This window comes from Cherax quadricarinatus, chromosome 5 (genome assembly GCF_038502225.1).
Source record: "Cherax quadricarinatus isolate ZL_2023a chromosome 5, ASM3850222v1, whole genome shotgun sequence".
In the NCBI taxonomy this organism is placed as follows: Eukaryota; Metazoa; Arthropoda; class Malacostraca; order Decapoda; family Parastacidae; genus Cherax; species Cherax quadricarinatus.
The window spans coordinates 66,668,700-66,695,206 of record NC_091296.1 but is presented as its reverse complement, the minus strand read 5'-3'; the positions used below and the strand labels follow the sequence as shown (position 1 = coordinate 66,695,206).

Sequence of the window (26,507 nt, the reverse complement as noted above, 5' to 3'; positions counted from 1 at the left end):
GTGACTTTAAATTGGTTTCTGAGCTAATGGTTAATCTTTCCATCCTATGAGTCAGCTGGATACTTATATCTAATTAACTAAATAGTCTTCTCATAGGAACAATACAAGTAAAGAGCATGTGATATGGCTGCCACTATAATATTACAAAATAATGTGAAGTTCAGAAGATGCTCAATTAACAGGCCTTCTCTCATCCAGAATCACAACAAATGGTCCACTAGCCAGTTCAGACATGTCCCAATGATTACCTGGCCACTTGGCTGATGAGTTTTATGAAAAAAATATCTATATCTGCAATCACATAAAATAAAAGGCAAATACAAAAAGGATTGATTTTAATGATGTGATAGATGATTTTGCAGGACTGAAAGCAAGGAAATGTAAGATCAGATTCACTGAGATGTTACCTGTAATCAAGGTGAAATCAGGACTAGTGTTTCTCTGATATTGCAATGTTTTTCTTTATTTTTCAAGCTTTCTTTTTTTGCATTGTTAATTAAAGATGAATAAATGTAGGATCTGTTGCCTGTACTCAAAGTGGTATTTGAGTTTATGTTTCCTCAATATTACTATGATTATATATTTTATCATTAATAAAGTTGAGAAGTATTCTCCTGTTCAGTTTATGGCCCTTAAATGTTCTTATTGCTAAACATTAGTCACTGGGCATGCAGTAGTGACATAACTAGAGTTTACTCCCCCCATCCCCCCCACCCTAGGATTTCATGGGGGTGACACCAAAGATGCCACCCCGGGTGACACCAACCCTCGTAATGCCACTGCAGTATAACCCCCTTATTTGCGGAATCGGTTTCCATGGTTTCAGTAATCCATGGTTTACTGTGGCCTGAAAATAACCCATAATTTTGCTTAATAATGGCCGCAGATACAGGGAGACTATTGTATATATAAATTTAATTTTTTCCTTTTAAAAGTATCATTAACATACAGTTGGTAAGAGGAGGAAGATGCCAATCCTTGCAAAGATAGAGAGTATGAGTATGGTATGCAAGCACTGATGCTTGAGTTAGCCGTTTCGGGGTCGGTGTCATACGAGTACGGCTTGCACGCCAGGGTTGGTGCCGTACTAGTACGCGTAAATTCTAGCGCTTTCAAATCTAGCGAGAGAAAGCTGGTAGGCCTACATATGAAAGAATGGGTCTGTGTAGTCAGTGTGCACAGTATAAAAAAAATCCTGCAGCACACAGTGAATAATGAGAAAAAAAATAGACCGTGTTTTTTGTTTAAAACAACGACTTTGCAGTGTATTTTCGTATGGTATTTATGGTTGCATTCTCGTTTTCTTGGTGTTATTTTATAGAATGGAAGACATATTATGGAAATTGAGATGATTTTGATTGGTTTCACAATGAAAAGTACCTTGAAATTGAGCTCAAAGTAGCAGAAATGTTCGATTTTGCCAATGTTCAAAAGTAAACAAATCATGCCACGTGTCCAATACATGTCAATTGGTGAATCTAATATTCTTTCCCAAGTGTGCTGATATTATTTATATAATTTTTACACTAATGCAGTAATCTGCATAACAGTAAATCCTCTATTTTTTTGTGAGAATAAAAGTTCAAAGTGGAAAGCAAAAGAAATGTAAGAGGGGCCTGGGGACGTGACTAATGAACAGAGAAAATGTTATTTTAGTGCCAGGAATGTCTGTCTTATTTTAGTGCCAGGAATGTCTGTCTTGTTTATTCTGGACCCTATTTTGAAATTGCCATCTTTTGAAATTTGTGTGAAATTGGCAAAATTGCCAATTTCTGACCACTTCATTGGATAGTTGAATTTATAAATGGGTGGTTTCTTGCACCCATTCGATAGAAAAAATGGAGTTCTAGCGAAATATTCATGTTTTTTGTCGACTAGTACAGTGAAATTGGCCGAAAATGGGGCTCAAAGTGGGCAAAATCGCCGATCCGTAAACATCGCCGAGACCGCTAACTTTGCGAGAGCATAATTCCGTAAGTTTTCTATCAAATTTCAAACTTTTGGTGTCGTTATGATCGGGAAAAGATTCTCTATCTTTTCATAAGAGAAAATAATTTTTTTTTTTTTTTTTAAATTTGGCCGACCCTGAGAACGAGTTTCGGAGAGGGCCTGTCGACCCTCAAAGGGTTAATAATGGCCGCAGATACAGGGAGACTATTGTATATATAAATTTAATTTTTTCCTTTTAAAAGTATCATTAACATACAGTTGGTAAGAGGAGGAAGATGCCAATCCTTGCAAAGATAGAGAGTATGAGTATGGTATGCAAGCACTGATGCTTGAGTTAGCCGTTTCGGGGTCGGTGTCATACGAGTACGGCTTGCACGCCAGGGTTGGTGCCGTACTAGTACGCGTAAATTCTAGCGCTTTCAAATCTAGCGAGAGAAAGCTGGTAAGCCTACATATGAAAGAATGGGTCTGTGTAGTCAGTGTGCACAGTATAAAAAAAATCCTGCAGCACACAGTGAATAATGAGAAAAAAAATAGACCGTGTTTTTTGTTTAAAACAACGACTTTGCAGTGTATTTTCGTATGGTATTTATGGTTGCATTCTCGTTTTCTTGGTGTTATTTTATAGAATGGAAGACATATTATGGAAATTGAGATGATTTTGATTGGTTTCACAATGAAAAGTACCTTGAAATTGAGCTCAAAGTAGCAGAAATGTTCGATTTTGCCAATGTTCAAAAGTAAACAAATCATGCCACGTGTCCAATACATGTCAATTGGTGAATCTAATATTCTTTCCCAAGTGTGCTGATATTATTTATATAATTTTTACACTAATGCAGTAATCTGCATAACAGTAAATCCTCTATTTTTTTGTGAGAATAAAAGTTCAAAGTGGAAAGCAAAAGAAATGTAAGAGGGGCCTGGGGACGTGACTAATGAACAGAGAAAATGTTATTTTAGTGCCAGGAATGTCTGTCTTGTTTATTCTGGACCCTATTTTGAAATTGCCATCTTTTGAAATTTGTGTGAAATTGGCAAAATTGCCAATTTCTGACCACTTCATTGGATAGTTGAAATCAGTAACTGGCTGGTTTCTTGTACGCATTTGATAGAACAAATGGAGTTCTAACGAAATAGCTATGAGTTTTGTTGACCGGTGCATTGGAATTGGACGAAAATAGGGCTCAAAGTGGGCGAAATCGCCTATGAGCAAACATTGTTGAGACTGCTAACTTCATGAGAGCATAATTTCGTAAGTTTTCCATCAAATTTCATACTTTTGGTGTCATTATGATCGGGAAAAGATTATCTATCATTTCATAAGAAAAAATAATTTTTCGAAATTTTATAAATTAAATTTATAAATTAAATGTAAAGCATTTAATTTATAAATAAATCATCACATGATATTTGCCACTGAAAAGGCACACTAAGGCCAATTATTGAACAAATATGCTTAACTTGTGTGGGACATAACAATCCTTTTTACTACTGCTTACTTTTGGAAATTAGGGTCTGAGATCTGAATAAACAAGTTACAAATGTACACGAAGAATGCAGCTCTTTCTTAAATTAAAGAACAATATTTTATGTTTAATTTTCTCTAATTTAGGCCTATCTTTGCATTAATTTTATGCATAAAACAGCTACCACCATATAACAAACATTTAAATGTAAAAGTATAGAAAACTCTATACTTAACATTCAAAGAAATGTAAAAGTCTAGAAAACAGAAAACTATATTTAGCATTCAAAGAAATTAGGAAAACAAACCAATTACCTTCCAAGTGACACGTTTGTGTTTGTCTGGCACTTCTGACTGCAGCTTGTTCAGGTAAGTGTCAAGATCATCATCGGCTACACTGGTGCACTCAGAAACCTGTTTTAGGAAGTCTGCCTTGGCAAGTTTTTCCTCTAATGTTGCTAATTCCTTTGTGACTTCATTATATTTTGTTATCTGTAAAAAAAAAAAAAAACGGTTATCTGATCAATACTGAAAGAGTTATCCTGAAACATTTCAGATGTACCAATATTCAAAATACCCCACTCTAAAGGAGGGGTTTTGGGATATTAGTAGTTTGGAGGGATATGTTGTGTATCTTTATACGTACAGTGGACCCCCGCATAACGATCACCTCCGAATGCGACCAATTATGTAAGTGTATTTATGTAAGTGCGTTTGTACGTGTATGTTTGGGGGTCTGAAATGGACTAATCTACTTCACAATATTCCTTATGGGAACAAATTCGGTCAGTACTGGCACCTGAACATACTTCTGGAGTGAAAAAATATCGTTAACCGGGGGTCCACTGTATATGCTTCTAAACTGTTGTGTTCTGGGCACGTCTGCAAAAACAGTGATTATGTGTGAGTGAGGTGAAAGTCTTGAATGATGATGAAAGTATTTTCTTTTTGGGGATTTTCTTTCTTTTTGGGTCACCCTGCCTCGGTGGGAGACGGCCGACTTGTTGAAAAAAAAAAAACATACAGTAGTCCCCCACCCTCCCCCATATCCACAGGGGATACATTCCAAAACTTACCATGGATGCCCGAAATTGCAGATAGTAGCGAACCCCATATATGTCATTTTTTGTTTAAATACATAACCAGAAGCAGACTGGGCCTTAAAACCCGGCTCAGGCATCCGTCACCTATCAGGTCAGCTGAGGGGCAGAGGTGTGTTTTCACTGCTCAGCTAAGGCACGTTCCATTTTCATTTCAGTCTTTGTGCAATGGCTATGACTTCAGTTTTTTGTGACTTTTTTCAGCAATTTTTTTATCCAGCCCAGCGAGCATTGCCCAAATGCCCGTATGACCAGTCTGCCTCTATACATACCTATGATACAATTTAATTGAAAATTATGCATAATAAGTCAAGAATTAGCACTTTTTCACTAATGAGAAACACTTCACAGCTTCTCCTAGGCTTTGAAGAACTGCCAGCATCACTACTTTCGCACTTTGGAGCCATTATTAAACAAAATTAAGGGTTATTTTCAGGCCACGGTAAACCTCAGGTAACTGAAACCTGCCAAGTGAGTGTGAAACGAAAGCCTGTAATTGTTTTACATGATGGTTGGATTGCTGGTGTCCATTTTTCTGTCTCATGAACATGCAAGGTTTCAGGTACGTCTTGCTACTTCTACTTACACTTAGGTCACACTACACATACATGTACGAGCATATACAGTGGAACCCCGCATAACGATCACCTCCGAATGCGACCAATTATGTAATTGTATTTATGTAAGTGCGTTTGTACACAAATCTAATCTACTTCACAATATTTCTGGGTTTTCTTCTATTTTCTTTCTAGTTCTTGTTCTTGTTTATTTCCTCTTATCTTCATGGGGAAGTGGAACAGAATTCTTCCTCCGTAAGCCATGCGTGTTGTAAGAGGCAACTAAAATGCCGGGAGCAAGGGGCTAGTAACCCCTTCTCCCGTATAAATTACTAAATTTAAAAGAGAAACTTTCGTTTTTCTTTTTGGGCCACCCTGGCTTAGTGGGATACGGCCGGTGTGTTGAAAGAAAGAAGAAAGGATTGCTGGTGTCCATTTTTCTGTCTCATGAACATGCAAGGTTTCAGGTACGTCTTGCTACTTCTACTTACACTTAGGTCACACTACACATACATGTACAAGCATATATATACATACATACCCCTCTGGGTTTTCTTCTATTTTCTTATTGGTTCTTGTTCTTGTTTATTTCCTCTTACCTCCATGGGGAAGTGGAACAGAATTCTTCCTCTGTAAGCCATGCGTGTTGTGAGAGGTGACCAAAATGCCAGGAGCAAGGGGCTAGTAACCCCTTCTCCTGTATATATTATTAATGTAAAAGGAGAAACTTTCGTTTTTCCTTTTGGGCCACCCCGCCTCTGTGGGATACAGCCGGTGTGTTGAAAGAAGAAATATATATATCCTAGGTAGTAGGTTGGTAGACAGCAACCGCCCAGGGAGGTACTACCGTCCTGCCAAGTGAGTGTAAAACGAAAGCCTGTAATTGTTTTACATGATGGTAGGATTGCTGGTGTCCATTTTTCTGTCTCATAAACATGCAAGATTTCAGGTACGTCTTGCTACTTCTACTTACACTTAGGTCACACTACACATACATGTACAAGCATATATATACACACCCCTCTGGGTTTTCTTTCTAGTTCTTGTCCTTGTTTATTTCCTCTTACCTCCATGGGGAAGTGGAACAGAATTCTTCCTCCATAAGCCATGCGTGTTGTAAGAGGCGACTAAAATGCCAGGAGCAAGGAGCTAGTAACCCGTTCTTCTGTATACTGTATATTACTAAATGTAAAAGGAGACACTTTCGTTTTTCCTTTTGGGCCACCCCGCCTCGGTGGGATATGGCCGGTGTGTTGAAAGAAAGAAAAAGCAGAAACTTTCGTTTTTCCTTTTGGGCCACCCCACCTCGGTGGGATACTGCCGTTGTGTTGAAAGAAGAAAGAAATATATATATCCTAGGTAGTAGGTTGGTAGACAGCAACCGCCCAGGGGAGTACTACCGTCCTGCCAAGTGAGTGTGAACGAAAGCCTGTAATTGTTTTACATGATGGTAGGATTGCTGGTGTCCATTTTTCTGTCTCATGAACATGCAAGGTTTCAGGTATGTCTTGCTACTTCTACTTACACTTAGGTCACACTACACATACATGTACAAGCATATATATACATACATACCCCTCTGGGTTTTCTTCTATTTTCTTACTAGTTCTTGTTCTTGTTTATTTCCTCTTACCTCCATGGGGAAGTGGAACAAAATTCTTCCTCCGTAAGCCATGTGTGTTGTGAGAGGCGACTAAAATGCCAGGAGCAAGGGGCTAGTAACCCCTTCTCCTGTATAAATTACTAAATTTAAAAAGAGAAACTTTTGTTTCTCTTTTTAGGCCACCCTGCCTTGGTGGGATATGGCCGGTTTGTTGAAAAAAAAAAATAATAAAAAAAAATATGCAAACATATTACCAGTGTATCGTAGTTTTCTACGAAGGCATTATCCTTTCCAACAGCATCCCTCATACGCCTTATTCTCTTCCTCTGCACATCTCCAGTACGATCCAAGAAATCATCATCATCAGAGTCATAATAGTCGTTTTCTGCCCAGTCACGTTTTTTTCTTTCGTGGCTCTCTGCAGGAAAAATATTATAAAAGAAACAGTAATGGAGCATGCTCGATAAAAATGTTCTGCAGTGCTTCCAAGTACAGCAGACTGCTGGTAAACACGTGCTCTCTTAACATATTTTCACATTAATACAGTTGCAAAATTGTCACATATTATTGGTGAACATGCCGTATTAATCAGTTTGCATGGCAGAGTAAATGTAGGGGAAAATATGGCACATGCCAGGTTCTTTGTCTCACAATGAGTCTTAGGACGAGTTCATTGTTCATGTACACAACCTCCCTCACCTAAGTCCTCCAATTTCAAGTGTCAAACACTATATTTAGCCTGTGTTCATGAATCAATTTTTTTATCTTTCCATCATACCATCTCATCTTTGGATAGTAACTATGGCATCCTAGAGGAATGAGAGTGATTGTGGAAGTGTAAAAAAGCATAAGCGTGAAAGTCTAGGCATTTTGAAGAGCATACAAAATATTCAATAAGCTTAAGCATGGTGCATGTGAGAGGAAGACAGCAAGAGCCTATGGCCTGAATGAGGCATCAATTCGCACAATTAGGAGCTTGTGCAATGAGTAACCCAGAACGTGACCATCTGAAAAAAAAAATGGCAAATAAGTCAGAACAGCTAAATGTGATGAAAAAGTTAAAGCCTTAGAATATTATAAAATAGCATGTGATGAGGAAGTAGAGTGCTTGTTTATTACAGACTGGTTCCAAAGGTTCAAATTGCATAACTGGTTGCATTTTATTAAGTTTTCTTTTAAATTTGCTTCTGTTGACCACACTACTGCACGGAAATTCCCTGCTGCATTACATACAAGCCACAGCAAGTGTTTAATGCTGATGAGACAAGTCTTTATTGGAAGAAGATGCCAGTGAGAACTTACATCAGCCAGCAAGAGAAAAGTGCACTAGGATTGAAGGCACCTTCAGTTTGCTACTTTGTGGTAATGCATAAAGCAATTTTAAGCATAAGCAACTGGTTATTTGGTAAGACACATAGGCAACAGTCAGGCAACTTTATTCTGAAATGCTTCAGCTACACAGTAGGCTCCTTCAGTCAAGTACAGAAAGTAGGCAGGAGCAGTAGAGATGTGATGATGTAATCAGTCCATCTCACTTGAGGTCGTAGATTTGAAGTTGTCAGTCCCTCAGCCTGGAGAAGAGTTCTGTTCCAGACTATGGAACAGAGCTCTTCTCCAGGCTAAGAACATCAGAACATAAGAAAGAAGGAACACTGCAACAGACCTACTGGCCTATACGAGGCAGCTCCAATTCTCCCACCGGCTTAAGCCAATGCCTTGACCTAGTGAGGTCAGACACATCACTTAAGGGAGAAGCAGTGCATCCGACCTAGTAGCACAAACTAGTCAGGTCCAGCTCACATCCACCCACACCCACTCATGTATTTATCCAACCTATTTTTAAAACTACACAACGTCTTAGCGTCTATGATGGTACTCGGGAGTTTGTTCCACTCATCCACAACTCTATTATCAAACCACTGCTTTCCTATATCCTTCCGTAGATTTGAGGGACTGACAACCTCAAATCTATGACCTCAAGGGTGATGGACTGATTACATCGTCTTCACATCTCTACTGCTCCTGCCTACTTTCTGTACTCGACTGTAGAAGCCGTAGCCAAAATGTTTCAGAATAAAGTTGCCTAACTGTTTACTATGTGTCTTACAAACCTGTTGGTATTGTATACCATTTTTGATATTCAAATGGTTATTTACCACTTCAAGACTCCAGTGCCTTGAAAGGTACAGTTAAAACCACCTTACCAGTCATCTAGCCAAACCAGTGAGCATGGATGACAGAGAAATTATTTATTGACTGGCTGAAGCATCACTTTATTCTTAAAGTCATGTTGTGCCTACACAGCAAGAACCTTGCATTCAAGGTTCTTCTCACTCTGGATAATTACCATAATCATCCAGAAACTTTAATGGATGTGCAGCCACATAAAAATAGTTCTTAACATAAATACAACCTCTTTAATACACAATACACGTACACAAATAACTCGCACACAAGAGAGAGGAGCTTACGACAATGACTGGATCGAGGAATTATTAGAACATTTAAATGTAATTACACTAGAACAGTGATGTGAAAACTTGTTGCAGCAATGGATGCTGACTCAGACCTTGGTGTGCCAGACTTTTGGTGTAAATTTAACATTGCAGCTGTTATTATGTGAGTCAAAAGTGCCCCAATCAACATTAAATGCAGGCTGGGAAAAGTTATACCCTAGTGTGTTGAATACTTTCACAGGTTGCCCCTCAGTTGCAAGCCAGGTGCAGAAAATTGTTCAGCTGCAAATGAGATTGCCAGGTAAGGGCTTTGAAGATATGCCAGATGATGAAGTGAATGAACTGTTAAAAGATTATGGGAAAGAAAGAAGTCAAGAGGAAATGTTGGCAGAGCTCAATGCCCAGATACAGGGGAGGCAGATATCAGCAGAAGGTCTCGGTTAGATGACCAAAAGCTGCAGCTGCGGGTCATCATATGACTAAGACCCAAGTTAGGAAACACTTGTCCTGTTTCCTGATGAACCTTACCTAACCTAAGAGAACAGACAAAAATGAGGAAGAACTTGAAGAAAAACAGTTAACACTGCAACAGCTACAAGGATAGTTCCATGTTACTGCTAAACTAGCAGACTTTTTCACTGAGGAGGACCCTGACAAATCTATAAGCACTGCTCTGAAATGGGGTCTAGAGCAGCTAAAGATGCCTTACCATCAGCTGTATAGAATACTGCAGGGTAAAAGAGACCAGAGATGCACTACTGAATTTCTCAGTACTCCAGTACAACCATCAATAACAGCGCACGAGCCTCAACCATCCACCTCAGCTAACAATCCTCAACATTCCACCTCAGCCTGGTAGGGCCACACCATCCCTCTTTACACCTATCAACATGCACCAGCAACCAGAATTTAAGGTAAGAAATGACAATTATGTAATCTTAAGAACAAGAACTAGTAAGAAAATAAAAGAAAACCCAGAGGGGTGCGTATATATATGCTTGTACATGTATGTATAGTGTGACCTAATTGTAAGTAGAAGTAGCAAAACATACCTGAAATCTTGCATGTTTATGAGACAGAAAAAAGACACCAGCAATCCTACCATCATGTAAAATGGCAGGACAGTAGTACCTCCCTGGGCAGTTGCTGTCTAGCAACTTACTACCTAGGAAGCTTTTGCCAGGTCACTGACTGGAAAAAGACCCAGGCTGGGACAATACCAGCAAACCTACTACTTCCTGGGAATCTTTGAATCTATAAGTATTTTATTTTATTAAATATAACACATCACTGCATCCACATACAATTACATTATAATCATAAATCAGATTAGTTAGTCTACCAACAACAGAAAGTACTAGTGGAAAATAATAAGAGAAAATTATCTGACAAACTGCCAAATTGAAATGTCATACAGTTCATTCCACAGCACACCAGCATAAAAGGAAATGTTATACTCAATGGTTTTACATCAGGGTTTTACTACAAGTAAATATATAACACCAGGAAGTACAGCCATGTCAATCATAAATATAATCTGTGGGAAGTGTGAAAAAATTTATAGGTACATCAAGAGGTATGTTATATGATATGAAGAACCAGGTGGAATTAATACTGTTGCTGGTAGTGATATCAAGCAAGGAAGATATTACTGGATTTGAAGGAGAAAGAGAGCTTTGGGAAGCTATAAAACATGTACAGAATAGCACTAGCCAGGATCACAAGAAAAGCATTCTTGAAGAACTTACCGGAAAATTTATGAAAAATGGGAAAGTGAGACAGACACAAATCACAAAACTAGTGAAGAGCAAAGATGGGACAGAAACAGCAGTGATACACTGCCAGAACAAGAAGCAGCAGCAATGAAAGCATAAAACAACATAAATCGAAGGAAATACATGCAGATAAAGATGGACTGGCAAACTCAGAGCAGCTCACAGTAAACAAAACTGCAACTACCACAGAAGATGACGAAAGGTGTGAGATATGTATGTACTATGCCAAGGAAATCTCAAAATAGAGATAAATATTGATAGGGTGTAGACATTTTCACCTTGAGAAGTGTAAATCACCACTACAGACCAGAAAATGTTATGACATTGCCCAAAATTTCATGTGAAGAGAACACATCACTACAAATTACTTATCAAAAAACTGAATGCATGGCAAGCAAAAATAATTTTTTTAGACAAAGTGAAAAATGAGCCAAAGAGAGGAAAAAATGACAGACAATGAAAAACGTAGGTGGTGAAGGGCAGATACATGGCAATGAAACACAACAGACCAGTGTTTCACACATCAAGATTGAACGTACAACAGCCCACAGTACAGCCAGTATTGGAGAGAAAAAGAATACGTACACAAAGTGCCATATTACAAGATGGCATGATACCAGAAGCACTAACAAAGTACAATAACTCAAACATCCCAAATGGTAAATCCTCTTCCTCTTTTTTTCTAAAAGTTAGGGTTCAACTCTTTCGCTGTCTCTTACGTTTGTCTATGTAACGCCAGTGCCATTCACGTAGATCTATGTTTTAATTAAGCACTGCGCCCTCAAATATGCTGTGAGCAGTACATTTTGGACTAGACATGACAGAATGGGTGTGTGTGGTGAATGAGCACAGTTTGAAAAAAATTCTGCCTCAAAGACTGTCATCTGGGAAACTAGCAAACAATTGAAGATGTTGAGAAGTTGTTGTTGGTGTGGATCAACAAAAAACAGTGATAGTGTTGTGGAGGCGATAATTTGCGAAAAGGCAAGGCAGCTGCATGCGGATCTCGTAAAGAATATGCCAACAAGAGTCTTCAATAAAGGTAAAACTGATTTAAATGTTTATCCATTAAAATGAGTGCTTTATATTTATTTATCATTGTTTTCTGTAAGTAAAACTATAGTTATTCTCTATAAAATGTAATTTTTGGGTGTCTGGAATGGATTAATTGGATTTACTTGATTTCTTATGGGAAATATTACTTTGGGTTTCGTCTATTTTGGATTTCGACTGACCTTCTGGAACGGATTAAGGATGAAAATTGGGGTATTACTGTATTTGAGTACAGTTTTGTGTGAGAGAAGCAAGGACATCCAGCAGGCATGTGTGAGCATGTTAAATAGGAGTGGAGGCAAATAGTTTCTGGGACTTAATGATCTACTGGAGTGTGAGCAAGGTAACATTTTATGAAGGAATTCAGGTTAACCATTTAACTGGAATTTAGTTTTGGAGGTGGGAAGTATAGTGCCTGCACTCTAAAGGAGGCGGGGAATATTTGCAGTTTGAAGGGACATCTGAACTGTAGTATCTGTGTGCTTCTGGCAACACAGTGATAGAGTGGATGATGGTGAAAGTGTTTCATTTTGTATCAGCTTGACAAAATGCATTTAGCTCCTAATACTGATGCAACTTAGTCTAATGTTGTCAAAATAATAATATCAGTACAAGAGCTTTGTATTGGACTGATGAAGCCACTATGTGGCAAAACGTTTCCTCAATAAAGATTCCCATATGTTGCATAAGTGTCTCAATCTTCAAAGTCTATAACTATCTTCCTTTTACTCACACCATGTGTTGCTGACAATAAGGGAGAACACTACCTTAACTATGTTTAAAAATGTTTGAAAACTGATTGTACTGTAACAAATAAGCAAAAATAAAATGAATTTTACTTACATAGCTAGTGCTGTAAACCAGTGTTTACTAAAATTCGATGTGTACAAGAATTAAAACTAATCACCCCTTTGTTTACTGATGTGTGGAATAAATAAGTTAATACAGTAATGCTAAGACACTTACCATGCTTTGCTTGTCGAAGAACACCTTGCCTGTCAAGCAACCTGCAAGCCTCAAGAGCACACTGTATTACTGCTTCTTTCTTCTTGCCTTTGTGTTCAACAATGGCAACTAATGGGCCACCAGCAGGGCCAGGAACAGGAAGTCTGAAAAAGTATATGTTCACACAAAGACCATTATTAGTTACAGATGTTAAATAGACTGATTCAGACACCCAAGAAAGACAAAGTTAAAAATACAGTGGAACCTCGACTTACAAGTTTAATCCGTTCCGTGACCTAGCTTGTAATTCAATTTGCTTGATATCAAATAAATTTTCCTCATTTAAATTAACTGAAATGCCATTAATCCGTTCCAGTGGAATTCCTGTTCTTGGGAGGCAGGACAAAATACTTCAATATAACGCATAATATCAACTCTTCGGCTTATTTATATATCACAATTCATCTAATATGAAATAATAAACAATATAGTATACTCTAGAGTGAATAAAATATGTCATTATGTGATGAGTGGTGGCGGGCATTGCCACTCCCGCACTGACCATATCTTCCCATTCTTTCCTTTCTGAAAATGGAGTGTTTGTGAGGCTAACTGCACTAGATCACTAGTTGCATAAGAAAAACACTGAAACAATGTATTTATTTATTGACGCTGGTGAGGGGGCTCTTGATCTAGGGAATTGGATCTGTGCTCCAGTTCCCTAAATTAATAATAATAATAATAATAATGAGGAGCTTCAGAACACCGCCATTAGTTGGCGCAGCGAATACCAAAACATCCGCTGAGCAATGGAAGCATTTCTCTCGTGCTTTGCTTGCATTTTGTACAGTTATTTTGCCAAATTTCTTTTTCTCTAACCATGGGTCCTAAGAAAGTAAGTGCAAAGGACAGTGCTGAGAAGAAAAAGAGGATGATGTCCATGGAATTAAAGCATGAAATCATAGATAAACACAAGCGAGGTGTGGTTTGTGGGTTGAAGGGGAAGCTCGCTTGTAACTCGGATTTTGGCTCGTAACTCAGAGCAAAAAATCAACTGAGCAACAGCTCGTATCTCGAAAAACCTCATATGTTGGGCACTCGTAAGTCGAGGTTCCACTGTATTAAGAAATCAAAGTGCACAGTCAAGTTCAAATTCCCATTACATGCTTATCTGAAGTTGTACCAAACTCTAGGCAGGCTTCAGTTGCTCCATTTCTCATTACAGTAGTTAAGGATCCTACCACATAACAGGACTTTCACCTGTGACCATACAACAAGCCATTTATGAAAAACATTTATGGTGTTGATTTTTGCCTATAATGTTCAGATGATTTTTGCTCATACATTTTTGCAAAATAATGTTTTATAAAATACAGTACGTAGTACCTCAGTACTTGAACAGCTCCCAACCCGAACAATTTGGTATTTAAATGCTTTGTTCGGTAAAAAAATCGCTTGGTAGTCGACTGTTTGTTCGGCACTCAACCAAACAAACACGACCTGCTGCCAAGAAATACATCAGTGAGCTTAATGAAGTAGGGGTGAGGGCTTTATTCCCCAACAAGTGTTCAACTGTGATGAGACAAAATGGTTTATTTTGGAAAAAAATGCCAAACAGAACCTAAATCACTCGAGAGGAGAAGTCATTTCCAGCACACAAGCCAATGAAAGACAGACTCACTCTTCTGTTGTGAGGGAATGCAAGTGGTGATTTAACTCTTTCACTGTTGGTCCCATAATATTACAGCTTACAAACCAGTGTTGATCCCATAATAGTACGCCAAAATTCTAGCGGCTTCCAATCTTGCGGGAGATAGCTGGTAGGCCTACATATGAGAGAATGGGTCTGGGTAGTCAGTGCGTGCACTATAAAAAAAAAAAAAACCTGCAGCACGCAGTGCATAATGAGATAAAAAACTGACTATCTTTTTGGTTTTAAACAGCGACTTTGCGGTGTATTTTCCTATGGTATTTATGGCTGTATTCTCATTTTCTTGGTCTCATTTGATAGAATGGAAGATATATTACAGAAATAGAGATGATTTTTGAATGGTTTACAGATAAAAGTACCTTGAAATTGAGCTCAAAGTAACGGAAATGTGAAGAATAACTAAACATTACGAAAAAAATCACTCAATTTGAACTATTTTTGATGCCACTTAAAGGTTATGCCACTTAAAGGTTAAAACTGTGTATCATAAAGCAGTTTAAAAAGTACTTATGCCTGAAGTGTATTAGCTTGTTTCTATTGATTTTGTTAGGCAGTACTCTACAGACTAATGACTGTCAGTGTTAAAACTCATGTTAGGTAATGTTCACACTGTTACACAATGAATAACAACTTCACTGGATACCTGTGATACTTTTGAGTTTTCTTTTACCCCTCACAACTGAGCCTGAGGCCAGGGCTCCAGGTTGACTGCCTGTTTAACCAAACTGTTCATGCTAGCAGCTCCAAGGTGCACAGCCATCACAACCTGGCTCCTCAGGTACTTGTAGGAGGGAATGGTCCAGTTTCCTCTTAAAAACTAATATCTTATGATCTATTGATCAAACTACCTTCATTTCAAACTGAGTTAAGAAAAACAGGTACAACATACAGTGTATTATAAAACATTACATAGGACAAATTTTCAGTAGTGTTAAATGGAAATTAACTGAATTTTTGTCTGACTCACTCCACTTTGCATTTGTAAAACCCTTGACTGATGTCTTCAGTTTCATAACTGGGAAGATCATAGCCCTCTCGCTCAAACCATCCACGGAGGGTCTTCTTTGGGTCATCCAGATATAACTCTTCATTGAGAGAAGCAAAAGGATTTTCCTCTTCTTCTGCCTCCTCTACTGCATCATCTCCTATTAAAGAATTAAATAAATGTAGCTGTAGTATAAAACACCTTGGAGAACACTCATAAAATTCATGTAGATTGTAATATTATATTTTTAAAAGGAAGACTTTGTACTGTTTTCATAGGTGTACTTGGGTCTGAAATTCTGCAGTGTTTCTTTCTTAGGGATAGTATTAGCACTACTGCATAAAAATACCCATGTGAATGGCACCCCTAAACATCCTTCGTCAAACGTAAGTCATATAGATACTTTACTGTGCTGATAAATCAACATTTCTCTCTCTCTCTTTTAAGCACATATCATGTTTGAATACTGAAAAAGTTGCCAGGTCTAAGTTATATAACCAGTCAATGACCCAGGCTTTGAACGTGTCACAGAGGTTATTTACTGATATTAATGTATCACCATCATTATTACCATATTTATGGAGTGATAAGGCATCTACCAGGAAATGGCAAAAATATATCAATGTACAGAAATACAGAGTTTAACCCTTAAACTGTCCAAACGTAGATCTACGTTTTTTCAACATTTGTAAGTAAGTAAAAAAATGCAGACCTCTTTTTTTTTTCTTTTACATTTGAAAATGTGTAAAAAACTTTGATCTGCTTTTTTTTTTTTGTTATATTTGAAAATATGTAAAAAACGTAGATCTACTTTTGGAGCACTACGCATGTGAACGTAGATTTGTTTGGACAGTTTAAGGGTTAAAGATGATGAATAAATTAATGCCCAACTGTTAACACAATACTGTACTATCATCCCCCCTCAAGGAAGGTTCCTTGATGTTGGTGAGGGGCTCTTGATTTAGGGAATTGGATCTGTGCTCCAGTTCCCCGAATTAAGCCTGAATGCCTTCCACATATCCCCCCCCCCAGGCGCTGTATAATCCTCCGGGTTTAGCGCTTCCCCCTTGATTATAATAATAATGTACTATCATCCTTATTAAATAGAATCACATGTAACAGAAATACTGTACATGCAAGCCTGACTAAATCTGTTAAAAGTTACAGTAAGATACAACCTTTAATACTATTGTTCACAGTCACTAGAATTATGAGCAACAGTAATACACATGAACATCTTGTACACTAAAATATAAATCATTCTGTGTTATACAGTATCAATTTTTTTGATCTATATTTGTTACATATTCAGCAAAGCTATTTGTATGTAAACTCAGAAGTGAAATGTTGATTTATGCCAAAATAGGTTCTGGGATGATTAAAAAAAATGGAAAAATGTTTCTTGGCATGGGTTTTCATTATACAATGACCCACTTACTGAAAATTTTTGTCAGAAAATCAAGACCTGCTGAATTACCATTCTTCATCATAAAAAAAAAATTATTAAGTTGCTATGATTGAGCAGTGGAGAATGTTGTGGTTCTGAGGGTCATTTAAACTGTGATACACGTCTGGCAGGACAGCTACTGAATGAATGAATGATGGTGAATGTGCTTCCTTCTTTGGGTTACCCTACTTTGGTGAGAGATGGCTTATGGTAAAAAAAAAATCATAAGATGTGTGTTGAATGATTATAGTAAGTGACAGAAATACTTATAAGATATGTAATGATATAAGCATTTGAGAGAATGAATTTACAACAATACACATTTTTTTACATCAGCTTCTTCCACCAAAGTAAGATGCTCAAAAGAAGAAAATATATTCACCATCCCTCATTCAATAGCCATTTGGCAGTAGTGCACAAACATCACAATTCAAGCGATCCTTTAAATCACAAAATTCTCAAGTTCATCTGGATTCTACCTGGAGAGTCTTCTAAGGCTCAATGCCCTTGTGATCCAATCTCAGACAAGGCTTCCCAGAGGATGACCTGATCAGCCAGGCTGTGTGGTCCAGTGTAAGTACCACAGACTGGCTAATCAGGAACTCGTTAAATGATTTCCCAAATCACTTCACAAATTTAACTTTGCCCACACTCCAACAGAACATAAATCACAAAGGGCATGTGGCTTCATTCACTGTGATCTAACTCATTCATACATGCTAGTTGGACACACTCAAGTCCTAGCTAGTTAAAACCTCCTTTACCCCTTACTCCAACTCTTCCTGGAACATCCACCTCAGATTTATATATCTTAGGCAATCTATTCTACCTCACCCATTATATAATTAGAAATACAAATGAAAATAATTTAGAAAAACATTAATAAAGAAATTAAGTGAGATTTCCTGGTAGACTACCTAAGAAACTGGATTCCAAACTAACCCATTCCCCAGTCTATGCCTTCTTTATCCTCTTGGCTTTCTCCACTTATTTCAGATTTCTCTTTTTGTTGGTCAGGGTTGTTTTCTTCCAGTTCCCCAGTTTCCAGTTGTTCCAGTTTTTTGGCACGTTCTGCTGCCAGCGCTTTCAATTCTGTTACAGTTAATTCTGATTCTGGTTCTTGATCGTCTTCAGGACCCTGATGAATAAATAGATGAAATATTTGTCAGTTCACTGTACTGTTATCACTGAAACTCTTTTGTTTTGTATATTCACATGAATATAAAATGTTGGACTTTTAACACTGCAAAATTCTAATCTTACATATTAGCCAAGCCTTTAAATCTCTCCCCTTTGACCACCTTTGAAACTATCACTGCTTTCCTCACTCAAATGTTAACATTTAATTATACTTTTAACATCACATAACTATTCTACATTAACCATATTTATTTCAACACTCTCTGTAAAATCTGTTAGCTTTTGACTGTTGAATTCATATTTACATAATGTAAGTAATAAATAAAAGTTTGCCTAAATATGTGACCTTTACAACCAGCCTGGCCTCACATTATGCATGATAATATATGTGATGATTTCACTAATGTGCATATTCTTGAAAACACCTTACTGCTGGACAAGTTGTGCCTATTTTTTAAATATGCTTATTTGTGGTTAAATATGTTTTTGTAGGTTTATGCAACCAATTTAAAAAAAATCTATGCAGAGAATATTCAACAATCACTGGGTAATGTGTAAGGAAAAGGTATCAAACAATGCTGGGACATTACAACCTGATTCGGTATAGTTGTGCAGCTTAGTAATATACAGTGGAACCTTGGATTTCGTCATTAATTCGTTCCAGAAAGTCTGATGAAAACTGAATTTGACAAAAACTGAAACAATATTTCCCAAAAGAAATAATGTAAATCCAATTAATCCGTTCCAGACACCCAAAAGTATTAACAAAAAATACATTTTATAGAGAATATCTATAGTTTTACATGCAGAAAACAATAAGAAATAAATATAAATGACTAATGAAATGGACAAATGAACATTTAATATCACTTTTACCTTTATTAAAGACTCTTGTTGGCGTATGGAAGATGGCGAGGAGGGGAGAGGGAGGAGAGGTCATCTCTACCACCCTCTACCAATGAGAAGCAAAGCCAGACTGACTCAGAACACGTGGGATGCTATGTGTGGATGCGGGTGGACACGTTCTGAACAGTGACCACTGTCAACTTGACAAAAACCGAGGTGATGAACGAAAACTGGGACAAAATTTTGATGAAAAAAAAGACGTTGAAAACCAAATTTAACGAAAATCAGGGCAAGTGAAAATGGGTTCCACTGCACTTCCAACTAGGGAATTATCAGCTTAGTAACACGTTTCCAACTAGGGCATTATCAGCTTAGTAACATGCTTCCAATTAGGGCATTATCAACCTAGTAACATGTTTCCAACTACGGCATTATCAGTTTAGTAACATGCTTCCAACTAGGGCACTATCAGCTTAGTAACTCATTTCTAACTGGAGCATTATCAGCTTAGTAACTTGCTTCCTACTAGGGCATTATCAACTTAGTAACATGCTACCAACTTAGAGGCAGGAAACCAGGTCCTTATTAACCAAGACAATGCATCAAAGCAGCTATAATGTTCTAGTCTGTTTATCTTCTTTCAACACACCAGCCGTATCCCACTGAGGCAGGGTGGCCCAGAAAGAGAAAAACAAAAGTTTGTCTTTTTAGCTTCAGTAATGTATACAGGAGAAGGGGTTAGTCTATTTATGTTTACTTTTATTCACTGTGGATATTCCACCCAGTTAAATAAAATGAAAAACAAAACTACCTGACAGGTGGCTTTCTTTCTAAGTTGGTTTTGCTTTGTATCGTATTCTTGATTTTTTTTTTTTTCAACAAGTCGGCCGTCTCCCACCTAGGCAAGGTGACCCAAAAAAGAAAGAAAATCCCCAAAAAGAAAATACTTTCATCATCATTCAACACTTTCACCACACTCACACATTATCACTGCTTTTGCAGAGGTGCTCAGAATACAACAGTTTAGAAGCATATACTTATAAAGATACACAACATATCCCTCCAAACTGCCAATATCCCAAACCCCTCCTTTAAAGTGCAGGCATTGTACTTCCCATTTCCAGGACTCAAGTCCGACTATATGAAAATAACCGGTTTCCCTGAATCCCTTCACTAAATATTACCCTGCTCACACTCCAACAGATCGTCAGGTCCCAAGTATCATTCGTCTCCATTCACTCCTATCTAACACGCTCATGCACGCTTGCTGGAAGTCCAAGCCCCTCGCCCACAAAACCTCCTTTACCCCCTCTTTCCAACCCTTTCGAGGACGACCCCTACCCCTCTTTCCTTCCCCTATAGATTCATATGCTTTCCATGTCATTCTACTTTGATCCATTCTCTCTAAATGACCAAACCACCTCAACAACCCCTCTTCTGCCCTCTGACTAATGCTTTTATTAACTCCACACCTCCTAATTTCCACACTGCGAATTTTCTGCATAATATTTACACCACACATTGCCCTTAGACAGGACATCTCCACTGCCTCCAACCGTCTCCTCGCTGCTGCATTTACCACCCAAGCTTCACATCCATATAAGAGTGTTGGTACTACTATACTTTCATACATTCCCTTCTTTGCCTCCATAGATAACGTTTTTTGACTCCACATATACCTCAACGCACCACTCACCTTTTTTCCCTCATCAATTCTATGATTAACCTCATCCTTCATAAATCCATCCGCTGACACGTCAACTCCCAAGTATCTCTAAACATTCACTTTTTCCATACTCCTCCCCAATTTGATATCCAATTTTTCTTTATTTAAATCATTTGATACCCTCATCACCTTACTCTTTTCTATGTTCACTTTCAACTTCCTACCTTTACACACATTCTCAAACTCATCCACTAACCTTTGCAATTTTTCTTTAGAATCTCCCATAAGCACAGTATCATCAGCAAAAAGTAACTGTGTCAATTCCCATTTTGAATTTGATTCCCCATAATTTAATTCCACCCCTCTCCCAAACACCCTAGCATTTACTTCCTTTTCAACCCCATCTATAAATATATTAAACAACCATGGTGACATTACACATCCCTGTCTAAGACCTACTTTTACCGGGAAGTATTCTCCCTCTCTTCTACACACCCTAACCTGAGCCTCACTATCCTCATAAAAGCTCTTTACAGCATTTAGTAACTTACCACCTATTCCATATACAGTGGACCCCCGCTTAACGATCACCTCCAAATGCGACCAATTATGTAAGTGTATTTATGTAAGTGCGTTTGTACGTGTATGTTTGGGGGTCTGAAATGGACTAATCTACTTCACAATATTCCTTATGGGAAAAAATTCGGTCAGTACTGGCACCTGAACATACTACTGGAATGAAAAAAGTTCGTTAACCGGGGGTCCACTGTACTTGTAACATCTGCCACATTGCTCCTCTATCCACTCTATCATATGCCTTTTCTAAATCCATAAATGCAATAAAAACTTCCCTACCTTTATCTAAATACTGTTCACATATATGCTTCAATGTAAACACTTGCTCTACACATCCCCTACCCACTCTGAAGCCTCCTTGCTCATCCACAATCCTACATTCTGTCTTACCTCTAATTCTTTCAATTATAACCCTACCGTATACTTTTCCTGGTATACTCAGTAAACTTATTCCTCTATAATTTTTACAATCTCTTTTGTCCCCCTTCCCTTTAGATAAAGGGACTATACATGCTCTCCGCCAATCCCTAGGTACCTTCCCCTCTTTCATACATTTATTAAACAAAAGTACCAACCACTCCAACACTATATCCCCCCCTGCTTTTAACATTTCTGTCATAATCCCATCAGTTCCAGCTGCTTTACCCCCTTTCATTCTACGTAATGCCTCACGTACCTCCACCACACTTACATTCTGCTCTTCTTCACTCCTAAAAGATGGTATACCTCCTTGGCTAGTGCATGAAATTACCGCCTCCCTTTCTTCCTCAACATTTAACAGTTCCTCAAAATATTCTCGCCATCTACCTAATACCTCCCTCTCCCCATCTACTAACTCTCCTACTCTGTTTTTAACTGACAAATCCATACTTTCCCTAGGCTTTCTTAACTTGTTTAACTCACTCCAAAATTTTTTCTTATTTTCATTACAATTTCTTGACAGTGCCTCTCCCACTCTTTCATCTGCTCTCCTTTAGCACTCTCTCACCACTCTCTTCACCTTTCTTTTACTCTCCATATACTCTGCTCTTCTTATAACATTATTATATTATTATATTATGGGGAAGTGCTAAACCCATATGGTCATATAATGCCAAGGGAATGAAAGGTAATCAAGTTTGATCTGGGGGAGGGTAGAGTAGCTCCAATTCCCTGGATCAAGAGCCCTTCACCAGTAAAAATGAACCTCCTTTGAGGAGAGTACACTTGATCAGTTTCAGTTTTGAACACTACAGCATACTGTAGTATAAAGACAAGTGTGCAGTAAGGTAACTACGTATTTTAATTTTAAACTTGTTTTACCACCACCATCAGCACCTGCTGCTGCTATACTGCTAACCCCACACTACTGCTGCTGCCATCTCTCCTCCCTCCCTATTCCCCAGTTCTGTCTTCTGGCCTTCTCTTCTTTTTTTTCTCATTCAGTTATGACTTGACGATGGTCCAGGACAGACTGAAATGTTATCCTAAAGTTCCTCTCCTACCATTTTACCTTCTGCATGATAACCAAGCTGGACTGGTCAGTTTGGATGTCATGCATTATCCTACACTAATACACTTGCTCCATCCACACTGCCAGACACTCTCCACTTACACTGCCACACACAATCTACCAGTCATGGTACTGTGACTTTTTCTTCTTGAACAACTGAAATGTTACTCACTTGCAAAATCAGCATACGAGTACTGCCACCGAACTTTAGCATGTGACCAACTCGCAAGTGGTAGTAAGTATGAGGCTTCATCGGATGCTTGTTGTGGAAAGAGCCATGGGTACTACCAAGGTCATAAGCATAAAATCCTTGTGGCTGTGTGTCAGAACCCACAAGTCTATACTGAATAATACAGTGAAATCTGAAAAAAAAAGTACTGAAAAATTATTCATAGTACAATGATGATCACTTCTTGCATGAAAAATGATAAATGTTATTTATAGATAATACATGTGTAGCTAAATATGTTAAAACAATTGATAAACTTAAGTGTGATTTAAATCCACACCTCCAGCACCAATGAACTAAAGAAAAAAGGTTGGGAAAACCTTTATGAAGCTGCTAAAGACTCATCATCAGTGCCAAACAGGAAAATAGAGTTCACTTACTATCTTCACATGCATTAAAAGAATAATAAGGTGCAAGACATTAAGAAAGAGATGAAGCTGGAGAAAAATAAACATAAAGTATTACTGAAAGATATTTAAATACCTAACATATAAATTGGAATAGAGAAAACCACAATAACAAGAAGTTTGCTCCCAGGCTAGAAACTGACCGTGATAGTGATGGATGTTCCATAACAATGTCACACTGTGCAAGGCGACCAACAACAGAAATTGGTCTATTCAAATGTATTACATCTATGATAGTTCCATTTTTAAGAACTTCAAATGAGTAAGCAGCAGGTGGCAATCCACTCCATGATGGTTCCTGAAAAGAAGAAACAGTGTACAGTGAAGGGTATATTATTCAGTACCTGAATACTACTATTATTATATTCATGGGGAAGTACTAAATCCAAAGGAGTCATACAGTGCATGGGGAAATGGAAGGCAATCAGGTTTTACCAAATGAAGGAGGGAGAGGGGTAGCCCTAATTTGTTAGGTCAAGATACATTCACTAGCATAAATGCACCTCCTTGAAGGGTCCTGTATTTCTTTTAACACATCAGCAATTGCAAACCAGAAAAAGAGGAAATGTCCTCACCATCACTCAATAATCATTGTCCTGCCAGAAGAGTGCTGACATCACAGTTCAGATGGCCCCCGATACTGCAACACTCTCACGCCTCCATAAGAGCACAGACCCTGTACTTCCCATCAACAGGACTAAAGTCCAGCTAACCAGTTTCCCTAAACCCATTCATAAAAGTTACCTTTCTCACACTCCAATAGTACACTAGGTCACAAAAACTACTTGTCTCCACTCACCTTGATCCAATGTGCTCAATATAAGCCCAATGAATATTTACCCCGAGCACTGAAAGCCTCCTTCACCCCATCCTTCCAACCCGTCCTGGGACAACCCCTACCATTCCTTCCCTCCATCCCAGATTTATATGCCTTCATCCTCTCTAAGTGTCCAGGACACCTCAACAACCCCTCCTCAGCCTTCTAAAGTATACTTTTGGCAATCCCACACCCAAAACTGTGCCAACTCTCACTTTCAACCAAATCCATCATCTTTTAATCCTACACCCGTCACCAACACCCCAACACTCAATTTTTTTACAACCTCATCTATAAATATTTTAAACAAACATGTTGGCATCACAAATCTCTGTCTAAGGCCATATTATTCTGGAAAATAATCCCCTCTCTCTCCTATAACCTAACCTGGGCCTATCAGCTCAGGTTAGGTTATCACACCTATCAGCATAAAAACTCTTTACAGCTTTTAGTAACCTACCATCTTTTCAATATATTTGCAGAATCTGCCACATTGCTCTCCTATCCAGTTTATAAAATGCCTTTTCTAAATCCATAAATGCAATAAAAGGTTCTTAACCCTTATCTAAGTACAGTACTGTTAACTTATATGATTTAATGTAAACACTTGATCTACACCTCCCATGCCCTTCAATGATTCAATGTAAATATAATCTACACCTCCCATGTCCTTCATATATCCTTATTCCTCTGCATTCCCTATATACAGTATGTAGTAGAAAAGGCTTCCTTAGAACTGTACCTGTATATAAACTATTGGATATCATATGGTAATTATATTAACACTAAACACTAAACACTAACACTAAACACTACCACTAACACTAACACTAACACACACACACACACACACACACACACACACACACACACACACACACACACACACACACACACACACACACACACACACACACACACACACACACACACACACACACACACACACACACACACACACACACACACACACACACACACACACAAAATCACTTCCCACATAAACAGATCGGTGGAGTATTTTGTTGTTCCAGGATAAAAGGAAAAAGTGATCCACTCCATGGAGCTTTTGGTTATATGACCTAGGCCTTCAGATAGTTTACTGGTCCACCCCATAACAAATTATAAAATACATCATAAGAAAGAGCAAGGTGGTGAGAGTTACAAAAACTCTAGGCAATAAAAGAGTAGATATCAGATTAGAGGAAGGGACAGACATTTGGGAGTGGAACTCTCAGCAGATGGGTCTATGAAAGATGAAGTAAACCATAGAATAGAAAAAGAGAAAAAAGGTGAGTGGTGTGTTGAGGCAACTGTAGAGAGAAAACCTTATCCATGGAGGCAAAGAGGGAAATATACCAGAGTACAGAGAAGCCAACATTGTTATATGGGTATGAAACTTGGGTTTTGAACACTTCAGAGAAGAGGAGGCCGGAGGCAGTGGAGAATTGTTTAAGGGATATGTGTCGTGTGAAAATTATGCAGAGAATCTGGAGCATACAGATCAGAAGATAGTAGGCTGGTAGACAGTAACCGCCCAGGGAGGTACTACCCTCCTGCCATATGAATGTAAAATGGAAGCCTGTAATTGTTTTACATGATGGTAGGATTGCTGGTGTTTTTTTTTCTGTCTCATACACATGCAAGATTTCAGGTATGTCTTGCTACTTCTACTTACACTCAAGTCACACTACATATACATGTACAAGCATATACAGTGGACCCCCGCATAACGATGGCATCACATAGCGATTATTTCGCATACCGCTTACTTTAATTGCAAAAATTTTGCCTCACATACCGCTTAAAAACCCGCTTACCGATTTTCGTCCGAGACGCGTCCAATGTGCGGCCTGAGCCACGCTCACATGTTCCGCCGGTGGCATTGTTTACCAGCCAGCCTCCGCGGTAACATCCAAGCATACAATCGGAATATTTCGTATTATTACAGTGTTTTCGGTGCTTTTTCTGGAAAATAAGTGACCATGGGCCCCAAGAAAGCTTCTAGTGCCAACCCTACAGCAATAAGGGTGAGAATTACAATAGAGATGAAGAAAAAGATCATTGATAAGTATGAAAGTGGAGTGCATGTCTCCGAGCTGGCCAGGTTGTATAATAAACCCCAATCAACCATCGCTACTATTGGTGGTACAGCTGCTGCTGCTGCTGCACTGTCAGCTGCTGCTGCTGCTGTAGCACCGTTGTTGGTGTGGCTTATTGAGAATACCAAGAAACAATTAACCCCAGAGGATTTGCCACCCAGGATAACCCAAAAAAGTCAGTG

General features: G+C 38.3%; 1 protein-coding gene across 1 annotated transcript in view; it reads right to left on the bottom strand.

The window, feature by feature from the left end:
* The window catches only part of LOC128684997 (kanadaptin), a 49,700-nt gene that overhangs the window by 8,749 nt on the left and 14,444 nt on the right, over positions 1–26,507 (bottom strand). The window contains exons 3-9 of the mRNA XM_070103466.1: positions 23,550–23,704; positions 22,943–23,132; positions 17,993–18,188; positions 15,586–15,763; positions 12,929–13,071; positions 6,933–7,096; positions 3,734–3,910 (exon numbers count right to left, since the gene is read on the bottom strand). Of these exons, the coding sequence (XP_069959567.1) occupies positions 3,734–3,910; positions 6,933–7,096; positions 12,929–13,071; positions 15,586–15,763; positions 17,993–18,188; positions 22,943–23,132; positions 23,550–23,704 (1,203 nt within the window). The remainder of the gene's footprint in view (positions 1–3,733; positions 3,911–6,932; positions 7,097–12,928; positions 13,072–15,585; positions 15,764–17,992; positions 18,189–22,942; positions 23,133–23,549; positions 23,705–26,507) is intronic.